The sequence below is a fragment of the Stegodyphus dumicola genome, chromosome 1 (genome assembly GCF_044657685.1).
Source record: "Stegodyphus dumicola isolate Sdum_Otavi_A_Nest chromosome 1, ASM4465768v1".
In the NCBI taxonomy this organism is placed as follows: domain Eukaryota; kingdom Metazoa; phylum Arthropoda; class Arachnida; order Araneae; family Eresidae; genus Stegodyphus; species Stegodyphus dumicola.
The window spans coordinates 143,348,632-143,367,743 of record NC_140768.1 but is presented as its reverse complement, the minus strand read 5'-3'; the positions used below and the strand labels follow the sequence as shown (position 1 = coordinate 143,367,743).

The following is a 19,112-nucleotide window of genomic DNA, read 5'->3' as shown; positions in this document are numbered from 1 at the left end:
AAATAGCATAGCGAATATTCTTCGTTATTTAATTTCTTTAGTCTTGATTCTCAGCTTTTTTAACTGTATCACTTTTGTGTCGGTATCACTTTCAAATAATTGGATGTTGCCACCAAATCCTACCGCTGTGCATTATTTAAGGAAATAGCATAGCGAATATTCTTCATTATTTAATTTCTTTAGTCCTGATTCTCAGCTTTTTTAACTGTATCACTTTTGTGTCGGTATCACTTTCAAATAATTGGATGTTGCCACCAAATCCTACCGCTGTGCATTATTTAAGGAAATAGCATAGCGAATATTCTTCGTTATTTAATTTCTTTAGTCTTGATTCTCAGCTTTTGTAACTGTATCACTTTTGTGTCGGTATCACTTTCAAATAATTGGATGTTGCCACCAAATCCTACCGCTGTGCATTATTTAAGGAAATAGCATAGCGAATATTCTTCATTATTTAATTTCTTTAGTCCTGATTCTCAGCTTTTTTAACTGTATCACTTTTGTGTCGGTATCACTTTCAAATAATTGGATGTTGCCACCAAATCCTACCGCTGTGCATTATTTAAGGAAATAGCATAGCGAATATTCTTCATTATTTAATTTCTTTAGTCCTGATTCTCAGCTTTTTTAACTGTATCACTTTTGTGTCGGTATCACTTTCAAATAATTGGATGTTGCCACCAAATCCTACCGCTGTGCATTATTTAAGGAAATAGCATAGCGAATATTCTTCGTTATTTAATTTCTTTAGTCTTGATTCTCAGCTTTTGTAACTGTATCACTTTTGTGTCGGTATCACTTTCAAATAATTGGATGTTGCCACCAAATCCTACCGCTGTGCATTATTTAAGGAAATAGCATAGCGAATATTCTTCGTTATTTAATTTCTTTAGTCTTGATTCTCAGCTTTTTTAACTGTATCACTTTTGTGTCGGTATCACTTTCAAATAATTGGATGTTGCCACCAAATCCTACCGCTGTGCATTATTTAAGGAAATAGCATAGCGAATATAGAAAAAAGCATAGCAACAAAAATGAAAGATCATTTTTGTTATTTTGTTATTTTCATTTTTATTATCCAGTGTTATCGTCATATATTACTTTTAAAGGCGTAATGTAGCGAATATATATAAGAGAAACTATGGCAACACTAGACACTGTACAAGGAATTGTAAATATATGCTGTTTTTTCCTGTTGAATTTTATGTGATGTAAATACAAAAACAATTACGTTTAATAAATAAAGTTAAAAAGCTAAAAAGTCAATAATAAAAAGATAAAAGTCGTGGATGCCATGTTACAAAGAAAACTGAATATTGATATGAAGAACTGAGAAAAGTCTGAAAAATTAATGGCAACATTTGACATTGTATTTGAAAATCTAAATATATGCTGCTTTTAAAACGTTTGTGACTTAGCTCTTGAATTTTACGTACCGTAAGTATGAAGAAAGTGATGTTTAATAACAAAGGTTAAAAGGAAGATAAAATGTTTTCTTTGCAAAGATTGAACAGAAGAACCGACTGTTGAACTGCGACCTCAAGCGAAAGCATATAACAACCTCTGTTGTGATACTAATATCTGAATCCTTTCACATTATCGTTTCATTTTTAAGTTTATAAGCACTGTTCTAACCATTTTCGATATTTACTATCACTCCCACTTGAGCATTTGAATTTTTCTTATGCAGTTTGTAGTATAATTCACATAGAAACTACAAAGAATAATATTATTGCGAAAGCCTTGGAAAATCGGTCGATTTCCGAGGGATATAATCTCATAGAATATTTTCGAAAATTCCTTGAATATTTCACAGAATTGTATTTCTGACCAATTAGCACCTGCATTAATAACGACAAACCTGGATTTTCTAAAAGCAAAAAGTGTTCCGTGTGCACATCAGACAGCCTCCGACTTGGACTTTTTCACTTGTACGGATGTTAGTTATAATTCTGCTGAGTCTGTTGGTGAAGTAATTTTGAAATATTTAAAAAAAATTCTTTTGTACAGTTTATAGACCACTGAAACAGATAAACTGTCCAGAAAACATCTATGAAATATGTCCAGATTACTCAACGAACAGGCGCAGCGTCTTTTGGGCAGTTTATAGCCGCCCGAAAGGCATAAACTGTCCAGAAAACATCTATAAAATATACTCTTTTGCAAAAAGATCGAAGCATCAAGAAGAACTTTTGCGATCGTGATGAAATTTGGTATGCAAAAACATGCAAATAATCAAAGTTTCAAGGCAAATGAATAGGAATTGCGACCATAGTGCGCATTTCTAGTGCTCAATTCGCAAAGTACACTGGTGTGCAAAAATTAAGGACGAGACGGTTTTTCAATATAACTTTGCACAAAAGCTTTCCAAATCAACATATTTAATACCGTAAGATCCCCAATACGTAAGGACATGAGTAATGTAAGCAACACTTACTAAAAGAGAAATCAGAGGGATAAAAAGAAGCTTTATTGAAAAAGTAGCATGGAGCGCAATGCGACTGAAGGCCGAAACATCCCTGTGATGGGTGTCCAGCAAGAAACATCCGGTCTTTAATAGGGGATATGATCTCCCCTGACTGCTAAGCAGGTTTCACAGCGTCTGCCCATGCTGAGAATGAGGGTGTCAATGAGTTGTTGAGGCATTGTTGCCCATTCGTCTTGCAACGCCAATCGAAGCTCCGGAATCGTTACTGGTGGTAAGGTACGAGCTGCCAAGCGTCTGCCTAGAAAATCCCATACATGCTCGATGGGACTGAGATCCGGAGATCGTGCCGGCCAATCCATACGTTCAATATCCTCACTCTCTAAGAGCTGTTCGGCAGCTATTGTGCGATGACATGGTGCATTGTCGTCCATGAAAAGGAACTGCGGACCCATAGCTCCTCTAAAAAGACGCACATATGAAAGAAGAATCTCGTTACAATAACGGGTCCCGTTGACTGAACCTGCATCGAAGATGTGAAGGTCTGTACGACTACCAAGCATGATGCCTCCCCAAACGAGAACACCGCCACCTCCATACCTGTCCCTTTCAATGATGTTCGAGACATGATTGCGGCTTCCCCGCTCTCTCCAGGTGAGTATGCGATGAGAATCGCTACTCAGACTGAATCTGGTTTCATCTGTAAAGAGTACTCGTCCCCATTCATTGTCTCTCCAATTCCGGTGTTCCTGGCACCACAGAGAACGCCTTCTCCGATGGGCAGGCGTTAGAGGTATACACCGTACAGGGCGTCGTGCAAACAGACCACCACCGTGCAGTCTTCTGGCCACGGTAAAACGCGATATCGGTCGTCCAGTCGCCTGTGTCGTGTGTCTAGCAATTTCTCCCAATGTCTGCTGCCTGTTTCTTCTGGCTTGTAAGGCAATATACCGGTCATCTGCGGGTGTGGTTCCTCGTGGACGACCACTACTAAACCCCCGGATAGCTGTTCCTGTAGTTTGAAATTGTCTCCAAAGTCTTGAAATGATGCTGTGAGCAATTCCGAACTCTGCAGCCACACTTGTCACACTGCGGCCTTCCTCCAACTTCCCAATGATTCGACCTCGGGTAAAAGCATCCAGATGTCGTCTAACAGATTGATTATTCGCCATTTCTCGCTGAGGCAGCAATTCGGTGTGATTTTAACTGCTATACGGCGTGCAATCTCTTTCCCAGAAATACTGATCTTACACCGACAACATGCTTTATACTACTCAGACACTCCCCCATTACGTCTACCTGCATATCTCCGCATGTGCTACCGTACATCACCTTACTTAATCTCCTGATTGGTCTTTCTGTCCGCTCTGCCTCTTCGTTCAGCTGATATGCTAATTTTTCGACTTCGTCCTTAATTTTTGCACACCAACGTATAAAACCAATAACAGAGGCAGAAAATTTATCTTTTTTTATTTGTTTTTGTTGTTGTTGCTGCCATTGTAATTCCGTAAAGAAGCAACTGAAGATGCCATTACGACGATATCAAAGACCTTACAGACAACTAAACGAACGTGGTCGCATTGTAGGGTTGCGTGAAGCTGGATGGTCACACCGAGCAATAGGCTGCCACCTGCAGCGTAAAGACACTGCTGTGCAAAGATGTTGGCAGCAATGGTTGCTACAAGGAAATTGCCGACGAAATGAAGGCTCTGGAAGGCCAAGGAGCACAAATGCGAGGCAATATAGGACAGGCCCGAACCGTCCCAACGGTATCATTGTCGACTATTCAATGCATTCCAGTAATAATTAGTAAAAACTCCAAATGAGAAATCTCATTGCGTGTCGAAAGACGCCTAGAATCCGTTTTTGTTTCATTAACAACAAATAAAGAGTATTTCAAATAAAATGAAACAAAATTACAGATTTTTCGAAGATAATATCAGTCTTACAAAATTAAAATATCAGAATTTTATTCAATTACCGAAAATATTTGCTGTGTGTTTCGTCCACATAGAGATATAGTAGTTAGGGAATGTTGAATGAAAATACTTGGTACCGTCATTCAGATCAGGACCAAATATTAAATAGTATTAATCATCTATGCATGTATTTTGGAGTCTTGGTACTAAGAATTATATTTAGTCTAATCCAGATATTTCTTAATTAGATGTTGATGACTTCTTTTTTTGAGCAACTTGACAATCCTATTCCTGAAATAATTCCCTTTTTGAAATAACTAATAACTAATTTTAGATTTTTCTTCCTGAAATAACTAATTTTAGATATTTCTTTGATTTTTTTTGCCACATTTTTAAAATTTCTATTGATATCAAATTTTCCATGTTCTTCATGTAACAATAAAATGTTGTCATTGGTATAGTTCGACCGTCTCAAACGCAACCTTGGCTGGCATTCTGCCAAAACACATAGACTCGTTCAAAAGAGGCTTTATTATTGGCTGCAACGTGAAAGGTCACGTGAACACTCCGGAAAGAGATAATTTATACGCCAAATTGAAATTTTCGCATATTTAGTTAACCGGCTTATATTTAAAACAAAAAGTTCTGCAAACGAACCACAAATTAAATTATATGTTTCGAAATTTAACGGAATTCTGATGCGTTTTCTAAATAAGAAGCTAAACTCACCTATCTCGCAATGGTCTCCAATATAAGTGCTTGGGCACTTACAAAATTCCTTCTTGTGTTTTACTGTACATTGCCTCGGTTTCTGCAAGGATTTGCTGCGCAGAGCTCTATAAAAAAATCAGTGGTGGTGAATCTTGGATTTCCACACATGATGCTCTGCTCTTTTGATGTGCGATTAAAGTAGGAAACAGAACGTATATTTTTCACATTTTTCTCCGATAAAATTGTCTGGGCACTCGCAAAAATAATTTGAACCTTTTATTTTACAAACTCCGCCATTTTTGCATGGATATTGGGTACACGGATCTGAATAAGAACAAAATGTTATTACGTCAAAAAACAGTCGTACATATTTCTAACAGGAATGAAAGAAATATGGTAAATATACACTTAGGTTTCCGGATGTAAATGACTGTTGCAAAAAAGCAAATTATGATGTCTGGAAACTTTTCAAACGACAGCTTTGTTAACTAGTAATTAGGTGTTTAATTATAGATGTCTGAAATTTTTCGATTTCCCCGTACTCGTTCTCTATACATTAGATCGAAGGTTATTTTAATTAACCTGTTACCTTAGTCTTTGGTTTTTTTCCTATATTCCTACATTCTTCAATTTGAGCCAAAACGCAAATTAATTTAAAATATTAATACATGCACAGATTTTCGAATTTATCAAGAATTATATACAGCACGGAGCTCTGCACCCTGGTTACGACTTTGTAAGTATTACTTTTTCTACGCGGTATGCCAGCACTTTGAGGTGTCCAATTTTTTTGTGATGGATTCTGACATAGATCTTTTGGACGACGATGTTATTAAGATGTTTATCAAAGAGTTTGATTTAAAGAAAGTTTCATTTAGTCAACTTATTTGAAATCTGAGCTAGAGAAAGGTATCAAAATACTTAAAGACTACGGCTTTAAGCAAATATTAGACGAGACCAGTTAAGCGAGCTTATTCTTAAGAAAGAAACTAAAGATAAGTTTAGACAGTGAAAAGGAAAGCTAAATTGAAGAAGTCATCATAAGCTTCTCATTTACTTTCTTACGAATTATATCGCGGCATCGGTTTCCCATTTCTGACCAACAGTCAAATGTCTTACATACATTGACGATGACCTAATCCTTTTAATTTAATAAGCAAATCAAGATATGAATAGTTATTATGTCCGAACCACCATTGGATAGGCCATCTGCAGGTTCCTTTCCTATAATGCGACAATGGCTGGGGATTTGTCGTGAAGAAATAGTTCGTTTTGTATCCAAAGTAAAGCTGAGAACAATGTGGCAGTCACAAATATAATATTTGATTCTCAAATATTAGAGCCATCACCTTGGAGGATTTTAGCTTCTTACGGATACTTATTATGAAGTCGCTTATGTGGCACTCAAAAGGAGCGTTTTGTCTCCTGTACTGCGCTTGTGCCAACCAGACGCACAGTGACGACAGACAAAATTCACTAAACGTTTCAGCAGTCAAAGCTAAGTTAGGAAGTTGTGGTCTCTAAGCATGTGAGATCTGATTATATTATTTTCTGGAATGATCTTTCAACTAAGAACTTCTGAAATTTGTCAGCCCCACAGCTAAGTCCAATTATGAAGAAACTCTATTACATTTAATAATGTGGTCCGCTACAAGCTCGATTTTCAAGTCATCATGGATGAGGGTTTTTTTTCTACTCATGTAATGAACCTTTCCAATTTTTCTCAAAATCTTATTCTGTAGTACGAAGTTTGTGGAATTTTGCTTCTGTTACAGAAAAAAAAATACTTAAAATTGAGGGGAAAATGTGCTGTTTGTTAAGTATATATTTTACATTTAAATTATGTATTTATCTCCAAAATCAGTCAATAGCTTTATGAACTTTTTTTTTTGTGCCACTGGAAATGTTTTTGCAGTCGCTTTAAGAATGTATTGAAAGCATTGTGTCATTTTATTTTGTGGTAAAAAAAAAACTGTGTTTTTGCTGAAATGGTACAGCAGGGCTTTCCATTGCAGGCAAATCCCACAAACACGTATTTTAAAATTGAGTTTAAGGAGAGCAGTTAGAATGTAGAAAATCAAAATTAAAAAAGATCCCGCAGAAGAAAATGAAGACATTGTTTCTCAAGGCTGCCGAAGTTTGGAGCTTTCTGAAAAAATGGCGAATTCTATTAAAATGATTGCGCTAACGCACAGATATTGAAATGGTAAATGCATAAAAATTGAAATTGCCTAAAGATTCTAAAGGAAAAGTTTTCTGAGTGTAACATGCGAATCAATGAAGATAAAAAGATTTCATTCCATTGTCCTGCCAATAACTTAATAAAGGAAGAGTGGCCACTTTATTCATCACAGCTACTGCAAAATCTACCAACAGCTCTGCTGAAGTCAAAATGTGTAGAATGTATTCCAGCTCCAGAGACATTCTTAAGTTGCGAACTGCATTTTTATTGTTGTTTCTAATCTTCGCGATCTCAACCTACAGTTAGACCAGATCCACGCATTTTATAATAGCCAAGATCCAAGAGTGGGACCTGTCGTTGTGTTAGGCCTTGCCGTGTTTTCTGTGTATTTTCCCTAGCTCAGTCCCAGTTCTTCAAGAGAAATCTTTGGCTTAGTGACTAACGCGTACCATCTAAACAAAAATTGAAAAACTTTAGTACCACTACTACATTTTACAATGATTCTTTTTCCGTTTCTCAAGAGAAATATTAAACAAAAATATATTTTGCCATTTGCGCAACCTATTTGCTATATTAAATACGTACACATCAAAAAAATAAATTAAAAGTTGGTTACCATTATAATTGTCAAAATTTAAGTTATAATTCTTTAATTCTAAAATTTAGTGTGAAATTTGGGCCTATTTAAGAGAGATCAATTTCTTTACGTCTTCTCTTATTTCACTTAACTTTAACCGTAAATTAAGATCCAATTTTAATTTCGTTCTGTATTTTTTTTTTTTTTTTTCAAGAAGAAAATACTTGTTCACACAAACAGGTTGTGCAGGCAATAAAAATTGAACAGCTTTATTTGAAACGCTTTTAATTTTTTTTTTTTTTTTTTTTAGGGGCTGGGGGTTTAGACAAAAGTTAACAAGTGTGTTATTTTTGAAATCTCTAGCTTAAGTTCGATCACAAGAAATTTCTATCCATTGTGCTTTTCTTCAAGATATTTTTGAATTTAATAATTAAAAACACTTTATTTCTTTCCGTACCACCTATTTTTGTCTTGCGTACCACCGATTGAGAATCGATTTCTTACGCCTTTACCCTATCCATCAGATTCACGAGAGGACTTTCGGTTAGACAATATTTTAAGGCTCTCATGCCACGAAGACATTATACAGTCACAGACATCCATGCTTTCTTCAGGGTTACGATGAGGGCCCAAGGCTATGGCAACTGGCTTCCCTATTACCATTCCAAGAGAGACAATACAGGCTGATATTACCTATATATCACATCACAGTTACCAACACTAGCATGATTTAAAGTTAGGGAGAAAAAATCTTATTTATCGCAGATTTTGAGTAAAATTCTATTGATTTCTAGTGTGACTGGTGATCAGACATATTGTTGCGTTTTACGGGTTCGTGGATTTGTATTGATTGGTGACAAAACTTAATGAAGAATCATAACACAATTTATTTAGCCAATATTACTCAGGACAGTTCCAAAATGACGTTTACAGTTGTCGAAAAAACTAAAACAAACACGCTGAAACAATCAGCAACACAGCCTTCAGGCTACAACGGTGAAGACACTTTCACTGCAAAACACTAAAGTGCAGCTCCCGGCTCGGTCGATCGGTCTCGGAGCTCAACGCACCCGAGATAAAACTCGACGATACACTGACGATGCACTACGATAGATACTCTCTTGCAATGCACTGTAAAACGCGTAGAATCAGGATATATGTAGCTTTTGATCTGCCTTCTGGGGTGAACCGATAAGAATTCGTTCTAGATTGTTCTCCATCCGTCTACGGCATACCGCCAATGTTGTCGCCAAATGGGCGATTTCGAGCCAAATTGACTGAACCAAACTGAATTGCATGATTACTAAATTAATTTCATGAAACTGAATTGTATGAACTATACTGAATTGCCTGAGAAAAATTAATTAAATTTACATTCTTTCACTACAGATCACATTAGTAGGTATAAGCATTTGACAAAATTCTTTCAACAGCAATGACTTTTGATGACCTTTGCTGAACTGCTTCCATTCTACGGCATCTCTACTTTACAGAACCCGGCAACGATTGTTCGAGAAATTGTTGAACACTGGCAGTTCGACTCAGATTTAAATTCCGGGGAACGCACATGGTTGCATGATAACTTTTCACTATTTACACACATGTTACGTAAATACAAACCAGTTTTCATCAGAAATTTCTCTGCGAAAACATCCTTTCCTTAATCAAATAGTTCTTGAGCTTTAACTCATATTAATTGAAGGAGAATGTTTCTCAAACGCATCATAAGCATTATTTCCTATATTTTTTAGATTTACAATCAGTTTTCTATTAACCCGTTCCTGTCTAGAGAGAAAGTTTAATTTGCTTTTTGAGGAATTGTGGAAAAATTAACATCACAAATCATCAGCTACGCATAAAACACTTTGCGTAAAATATAAAAAAGAAAAGAAAAATACGCGGCATAACCGCGGTGGTAGCAGTATGTAATTTCATTATATGTAATCTGGAATATATAAGTATTGTTAAATTATCCGTTCAACGCAAGTTGCTCAATATTAGAAATAAGTCACGTGTACAACCTTTAATCTTCTGAGTTGCCATTTATAACTCAGTTTAGTATTATATCTCACATCGTTGGATACTGCTTCCTTTCGTTTCTAACAATAGCATTAGAAGCAACTTTCATTGAACTTAGTCTTCCGTTACTTATTTATTTTTATATTTATTTAATTTACGTATCCAAATGAATATATTTTCCAATTAAACTACTTGAAAATACAGGTCAGTTGTTAACTGTACTTTTTATAATAATTCTAAGGTTATTCTTGTTTCCTGTGTTTCTGTTAAGCCGTAATTTTGCTTTAATCCTCGATGTATTTCTTAGTATAACCTCGTCAAAAGGAAGTTAACTGTACGTTTTACGTGCAGCGACACAATTAATTTATTTATATCAATATTTTAAAAATATAACATGATAACTTTAAAGAATATTATTTTTAAATGCAGGGAATAAAATGCAAAAATTACCTATTTCGCACCTTGATCCCGAGTAAGGCTCAGTGCATTCGCATTTTATTGTTTCGTTTTCCGTTCGACATTGTCCTCCATTTTCGCATGAATTTTCTTCGCATAGCTCCACTTCTATAAAAATTGTAAAATGACTGAGAAACAATACAATTTTCGAAAGTGACAAAAACATGCAAGTTTTCAAGTCAAAAGGACAAGTTTCAAAGTCAAAATATAATAATAAAAAGTCAAAAAATGAAAACAAATGTGTACAGTGGCCCACAAACGTGTTCGTACACTTACGAGTTTCAGTGAAATATTACTTTATTCATTAATAAAAGTTAATATTTTAGAATGAAAATTTTTCAATAATACCTATAAATTTCTCTTACCAAAACCACATTAATTATTTTATGAATATATCAAAATTTTATTTTTTAAAAATCAACAATAAAAAAGTAACAGAAAAGTTCCTCACAAAATTCTTCGTACGCTTTAAAGAAATCTGCACATATTAGTAAATATTGTAGTATTTCTGTGAGTTAGTATTTTATAGTAGTATATCCTGCAATATTTATGACACTTTTCAAACTTCTAGGCATAGAGTTCACCAGTACTTTTAGTAAAATCTGCACCAATGTTCCTCCATTCTTCCATCATTACTCTTTTTATTTCAGTTTTCGTTTTAATGTTGTGTCTTCGCACTCTAACCTCTAACTCTCTCCAGATGTGTTCTGTTGGGTTTAAGATATGGCGGCTGCAGTGATGTTTTCAGAGCTTGTGGACGATTATAGATACCTCAAAGGCGAACGTTGAGGGACATGTTCTTAGTATCGTTATCCTGATAAAAAATAAAGTTGTTTCCAGTATCCAAATTTTGGGCAATAATAAATGAATGCGTTATCTTTGTTGTTGCAAAGCTAAGTTTCTCTAGATTGGCAACAAATCCACTAGTCTCCTGTTTCAAATATAAACATCAATGACCGCCATTAAAACAGGCTTAGCGGCAATTAAACAACTTTAAAATTGCTGATAATTCTAAAAATATTGCACACAGATTTACTAAAGGCATAAAATCCTTAACCGGAAGATAAAAACAACATAATTCAATCATTTTTAAAGCAAAAAATGCACAATTTACAAACATGTAAGAATAAAGAAACTGAGATCACTGAGCCGGGTAACAGAAAGGATATATATGTAAATATATTTATATACGTTTGGTGCTGCCGATTGCAACCAAAATACGAGGTGCGCATCTACATGTTATAGCAGTTCTATATCAAATTTTAACGTTCTGAGGCTACTCGTTTTTGAGTTATGCGAGATACATACGTACGTACAGATACCACGAAAAATTCTCTTCAGAATTCCTTTAAAGCAGTTTGATAATTTTTTGGAGGAAAAGCGTTTTATCCTGTCCTTACATACAGATGTCACGCAAAAACATCGTTAAATTGCATTCGATAGCGGTCAAAATGGATATTTTCGTTGAAATATGCTGCCTGAAACTTTTCGCGATTACAATACTTCCTTTTTACTTCGTACAAGGAAGAAAAAGGGAGTATTATGCAGAGATGATTAATAAAAAGAAAATAAAACAAAAAAATTGATTTTTATGAGCTTTGACTAATTTATTGCATTTCTAAAACCCGCGCAATTTATGAAACACCCTGTACAAACGAGAGGATAATGATCAATGTAAGACTAACAAGAAATGTCTGTCAGCATTCAAACTTCATAATTTTTTTAAATGTTTATGAATCTACTTATCTAAAAGCACATAAAACATAAAAAATCAGCAGCTGAAATATTATAGTAAATCAAATAAAAATATATGAAAAATAAAGGCATTTGGTAATACAACAAAATTCTGCGATTTTCAAAAATTTCAAAATTATTTAATGGAAAGAAAGCCATTTCAATGCAAAATTTAAAATTAGGCGAAAAAGCAGGCTTAAAAATGTAAGGTTATTTAAATATGGCTAATCTATAAACGATATCTGCCTAAGAGAAGGCATGCTTCTACAAAGGACATTCTGAGGAAAACTGGCTCCTATTCACGTTACACATGGGAAAAACTACGGGAACTAGACATGGAACTGGCTGCTTGTTTAAAGTCGAACCCAAACCAGATTGAATAACCAGTATTCACCAACCTTAACTATTCAGCCTCTAGTGAAGACAAAAAAATTACAAACAAACTGAAGAATTTTTAATGTTATAATTATTATTTAATTAAAAAAAATTATTTTTCCCGTCGATAAACTGTGGGTAATTGAAACTATGAATACTGAATCAGAGAATAATCTAGCAAGGCTGTATTCAGTTGTAAGGATTATTCCACCTCGCCCCTCCTGACTCTATATTTTCTGATCCTAGTTTGATTGGATGTCTTGGATGTTATCTCTCGCGGTAGGAGCATTGATGAAGTAAAGGCCTCTACTCATGTCAAGAGACGAAGTGGCTTGAATTATAAGATACGGCGGTCTTCTCGTCCTCTTATCTTTCCAGTTCCCTGTTGTAAGATAGCAAACTCACCTTCTTTTAAATGCGAAATGTATTTTAAGCTTTAGTGTTTGAGAGGTCCCAATTTCTTTCATTTGTCACGGAAAATTTTATTTTGTACTTCCAAAGAAATTTATTGATAATGGTTTATATTATACAATTCAATTTGATTTTCTTACAAGAGAATATTGCATGAATCAGAATCATTTTAAAATGTTTGTTACTATAAAAGATGCGGGATGAATTAAAAATTAAAAATTGCAGTCTGAAAATATCAGGTGACCGTCTAACGCTTCAAAACATAAAATTACACTCATTATCACATAAAATGTACTAAATAAACAAATAAATAAAAACAACTCATAAAACTACTGAAATGAATAAAAAATACAATTAAACAAACACAAATGTTTACAACTTTGCCTTAAAATAGAAACTGTAAATCTTTAGACTGTAGACAAATTGCTCGAATTGACAATAAAAAGAGCTTTTACGGATAAGATCGCTGACCACTGGCAGTTCTACCTAGCAAAAGGGAAGGGTTGCGTTTGTGGAGGCAGCTTTGGATTAAGACCAAGTTGAAATTCAGGCCTATTTACATAAGTTGCTTTTAGTGAAATCATAAAATCATGTCACATAATATTTTTGTTAGTTGTAAAAAATACAAAAAGTAGCGCAGTAATAATTGCATAAAAAAAAGAATTTTAGTATTAAATGTTGGAATTTACATTCCTACGTCTACGACTGTGCTGAGCAGAAAAGGTGAACTATATAATTGCGCAGAACAATCCTCCCGACGGAGAGAAAGGGTTGTGTGTCTTCCCGGTTACAGCCGAAAACATCGCGGCAAAAACATCGCGGAGAAAACAACGCAAGGCGAAAATGTCGTGCTACAAAACATCGTGGGAGAAAACATCGCAAAGAGAAAACATCGCAGTCCTAAAACATCGTGGTACAAAATAGCGTCGTCGAAAATAAAGCGGTTCAAAAACTTCGCAATTTAAAAACATCGTCGTCGAAAATATTGTGGTAAAAAATAAAGTATCTACAAATCATCGCATGACGATAACATCGCAGACATGTTTTTTTCATACATGCTTTTCGCAAACATACGTTAATAACTGTAAATGGATATTCCCATAATGATTTGTGAAAGCAAAATGGAAAGAAGTATAAATTTTACTTTCACATTTTTTTATTAACTAATAATTTTTTTCTGAAAAAGTGAGAAGGAAACTTAAGTATAACAAATTAATGCAACTTATAGCAATTAATAGAATTTTAAACCGACATAGTTAACTAACAAAGGCCATTAATAAATCATTTTTTATAAAGTTTTTACTGGTAATTTTTCATGAAAAGTATAATCTATAAGTTGCATTTAATTTTCTATGCTTAAGTTTCCTTCTTACTTTTTCAGAAAAAATTTATTAGTTAATAAAAAATGTGAAAGTAAAAATTATCCTTCTTTACATTTTGCGCTCACAAATCTTTATGGGAATATTCATTTACAGTTATTAAAGCATGTATGGAAAAAGCATGTCTGCGATGTTATCGTCATGCGATGATTTGTAGATACTTTATTTTTTACCACGATATTTTTGACGACGATGTTTTTAAACTGCGAAGTTTTTGAACCGCTTTATTTTCGACGACGATGTTTTGTACCACGATGTTTTAGGACTGCGATGTTTTCTCTTTGCGATGTTTTCTCCCACGATGTTTTGTAGCACGATGTTTTCGCCTTGCGTTGTTTTCTCCGCGACATTTTCGTCCGCGATGTTTTTGCCGCGATGTTATCGGCGGACACCGTCTTCCCGGTTCTGATGGGTGGCCGTGATTCTCTTGAGCGTGGTGGTAGCAATGTGATGCATAGAGTGCTAACATGGAAAAACGCACTGCAAGAATACATTTGTAATAGGAATCCAGCCAAGTATTCCGGATGACTCTTCTACATCGCCAAGTACCTGCCTGTCTGAATGGACTGTTAAGTAGGCTCAAATCACGTTATACCATGTTGGTATTTGTACAAATTCGGTAGTTTGACGTAATTTGAGTCGTATAATTGAAATATGGAAAAAACATCGTTATGTTATTTCAGAGAAAGTCCGATTTTATGTCAAAATATTTATATTAGAACAATGCTATATATAAATCTAATATATATCCTAAGTCGCACTTTCTAGACAACAAAAACTCAAGTTGAATTTCGTCAATCGGCCCAGTAGAACGGGAGATACAGAACTGTCCCCCCCTTTTTTTTTCGAAATGTACCTGAACTGTTATTTAATCACACAACACAGAAGCTAAGATTGCTTACTCTGTTTCTTCTGCTAACTTAGTAAGCGCTTCTCCCATCAATGTCAGCATGTTTTCAAGATATCATGGTACGCAAAAATAAACTAGGCCTTTTTTCGTTATTATAGTATAGTAAGATCGTCTGTAATATTGATAATCAGCAAAAAGTATGTGTGATAACAAAATGATAAAAATCTGAAAAGTTATGCGATTTTTCAGGTTTTATCATTCAGTATCAGGATTTTCGCAACATGAAATATTTCAAAATTCAGAACAATAACACATTGTTTCAGTGGGAGCTTCCACCTGTGGTTCTGAGATTTACGTAAGAACAGGGCCCTTCACCCTTCGCAACAGTTCGAAGCTTCTGAACGAACCTGGCCGTTAAGTAAAATTCCGGTCTTTCATCTCTCTTAGTTCCATCAGAAAAAAAAAATCGTATTCTAAACGGAGAAGATTTCTTTAATGTCTTTGCGAGATGCGAGTTCGTTAAAATTTCTTTAATAATTACACCAGACTAATAGAAAGGAACTGTTACTTTGTTAAAATATATGACAGCTCCCCTCGGGGCAGACTGTAACCCCTACAGGGCACGTCCCCAGGTGGCGGATCGGGTAATGCCTCCATTGGATTTCCAATGGGTGGTTGAGGGGGAATAAAATACCCTCCGCGGACCAACAGGCAGAAGTCCAACCTCTTCGAAGGCTTTGTCAAACTTTCTTTTCCATGGAAAGTGCAATATTGAAGTCTCCCAATCAATCAAGAATTCCATTCCTGCCCTAAATTGTAATTTCCACTACTATAGTCAGACTGAGGACAAATCACTTGAAAGGAATGAAGATATCCTCTGATGGTCAACGAAATTATAATAACTGTCCTCACTGTATTGATATCGAACTTTCTCCAAACCATGTTTTCGACTGTCCTGGCCTGATGGTGCTGCGGCTGTTCTGGATAATTTTGGTTCTATTTGACTCCTCTACACTGACTCCTTGGACAAGACAGCAACATATGACAGCTCGCCCAGGTCATGTAACTATGAATAATATAAGAAGGAAACCAGACATAGAGCAAATTTCCTTTAGGCACGCGATGAATGTCACAGACCAGCAAAATCGTTCATAGTTAAAAGTCTAGAAGGTCAACTACAATCACACGAGTTTGAAATGAATCACTGAACTAACTTACTGAAGTTTTCAATTGTAGGGTAATCCAGCTTTTCTGGAAGTTTCAAGAAAGGTTAGATTATAAAAATGCTTTTTCCGGAAACTTCTAACATGCTGCTAGATTGGCCAAACATCATTAAATTTCCGCGAAGGTCCGTCAGATACGTTTCTGCCCATATTTAGATTTGTTATTAAGCTGTCTTCATAACTCCGTCAATTAATTCAGAATTATAAGGTATATAATTAAATAACGAAGAATCTGTACGTATGTATGCTAGTCACCCTGTGAAAAAATACAGCACCTTGGGCCACCAAATTTTGAACACGCGCAGTCCCCTACCCGAAGATGAGCAACTTAAATCACGAATTTTTACTTTGTTTTTAGCTGTGCCAGTTTAATGCATTTTGATTAAGAAACTGGACAGTTTAAGATCAACGAGTTGCCATTCGGCAAGTGTAAGATATTTATATTTCAAATTTTGTTAAAAAACTCAGCCATTTAAGCGGAATGGGCTGCCATTCGGCAAAGCGTTATTTGTCTTTTAAATTTAAATTCAGCGATTTAAAAGAAATGTGTTCCCGCTGGCAGATATAAAATACTTTCATCTTCCACATACCAGTTTGTTGCCATTCTAAGAAGCACAAGATATTCAATTTTTCTTTCAAATTTAATCTGCCTGTTACTGATTTGCGAACTAAGTGATTAAAACAACGCACCAAATAAACGTAACTCCTTATCTCTGTTACTATAAATTACTAGATGGACACGTGAAATAAAACATTTTTTTCATTTCTATAATAACTAATTTATGCGACTGACCGCGAAACGACTAGTGTACAAAATAAATACAGCACAATTAGGAGCAATGAATTCGATTAAAGAGAAGTATAAAAAGTTAGATTAAAAATACATAAAAAATTTGTACGTAAAATGTACCAAATAAACAAATAAATCGTTAGAAACAATACGTAGCAATAAAAGATAAACTGTAAACAAATAACGTAAATATTTACAAGAGTATAAAGTTTTGCTTTGATTTGTTTAACTCTTTCACATCGAAGTCGCCAAAAACGCCCTACCATTCATATATCAGCAGGTCGCCCGAACGTCTGAATAATTTTCTACCTGGTTCTTTCAACCATCACGTAAGTGCGTGGCTCATTGCTTTCGGGAATTGTTAAGTGACATTCCAATCATTCTTTTGAAGCGCCTAAAAGTAGTTTTGTTATTTGAATGCACCTTCCTTCTCCTTTGTTTAGCGTCAGTATTTATCTATTGATTCCCGAAGTTGCAGTCCTGTCCTAATGCGAAACTGCACACACGAGTGAAAGCGTATGAAGATCCCAAGAGAGAAGTTATCGCTTTACTTAAGTAGGTTATTGTTAGCGCTGCAGCATTTTACATGGGATGGGGGAAAGAAATCCATTCCTACAAAAATACATATACAGGTTGCAACAAACCTCTAGAGGACGGTGAAGCTCATCATAAGGATTAAGAATTGCATAGGAACCTATTACCCAGAAATGTCAGGGGTAAGTGGTAGCAGAGGTAGAAGATGGGAAAGAAAACAAGAAAGTGATTAATTTTAAGCATTTAATGGACATGAATACAAATGGTGCACAATAGCTTGAATGTTACAACCGATGCTCGAAGTTTGCACCATCAGACGCCAAACATGCCTGACACCGACGGACCATTGGTTGCCATACATGTTCAAACAAACCTGGAGTTTCTTTGATTGTAGCAGCTGCGAGTCTTGCCACGAGATTCAATTCAGACACAACAGGATCGTGATACACCACAATTTTGATGACTCCCCATAAAAAAGAAATCAAGGCTCGATAAATCCGGTGAGCGTGGGGGCCGGGGAACCGGTCCATCACGCCCAATCCATCGATGCGGGAATGATCTGTTCAGATGGCTACGAACACCCAATCCAAAACGACTCCACTTCTTAATGACTCGTAGTCGCATAAATTTGGATGCAGACGTGCAAACAAAGTGTAGTATGGTTGATGTCTGTCGGAGAAGCGTTCTCGATAAATGCGTGCAACGATTCGTCCATTATCCTCAGCTGTTCCATTTACTAAGTACATCTCTGCAAGCTCTCCGTTCGTATAGCGTTCCATACTCTTCGTATGGTGCCTACCGCTCGAATGAGGCAATCTGCACTTTCCACTAGCACTCTCCTGTAGAAGCACGTCCTGTTGGCGTACATTCACGCTTCTGGGCATGGGTTCCTGTGCAATTCTTAATCCTTATGATGTGCTCTATCTTCCCTAGAAGTTTGTCGCAATATTTACGGTACACCCTTCATCCGGGAGTTTCAGATGTTTAAGTGAAACAGATCTTGGCCTCCACCGACGCCAAATATTAATTTTATAAATTTAATCACAGTATTATTTGTTATCCGATCGCTCGTAATTACTTTCATCGCAATATTGCTAGAGTAACATGCTATAAATTGAGAGCGATAATTAGTAAAGATTAATCAAATAAATTAAATTGCAGAACTTTATAATGGGATTTTGTTCAACATACAGAAGCAGGGCAGCAAATAAAAAATATTTAAAATTTGGTCTCTATTTCTAATAAATCCTATCATATTTCACATAATGAAAAATCAAATCTTACTATTTTCGCAAGTTTCTCCAAAAAAATCGTCTAAACATTCACAGACAGCCTTTTTACTTTTTACAATACAAGATCCACCATTCTTACAAGGATTTACCGAACATGGATCTGCAATTCAGATAAATCTTTATTTATTAAAAAGTACTAACTTGCACTGACAGTGATAATACGGCTTGTGAACAAAAGTTTCTACGCATCCTTTATTTTCGCAAAGATTTGTCATAGATAAGTACTCCTATTTAC

General features: G+C 35.4%; 1 protein-coding gene across 4 annotated transcripts in view; it reads right to left on the bottom strand.

Annotated features, from left to right (window-relative positions):
- LOC118203715 (uncharacterized) overlaps nucleotides 1–19,112 on the bottom strand; it is a 234,507-nt gene that overhangs the window by 149,469 nt on the left and 65,926 nt on the right. For all 4 annotated transcript variants that reach the window (XM_085821500.1, XM_085821502.1, XM_085821505.1 and 1 more), the window contains one exon: nucleotides 10,284–10,397. In XM_085821500.1, coding sequence (XP_085677626.1) covers nucleotides 10,284–10,397 — 114 coding nt within the window. The remainder of the gene's footprint in view (nucleotides 1–10,283; nucleotides 10,398–19,112) is intronic.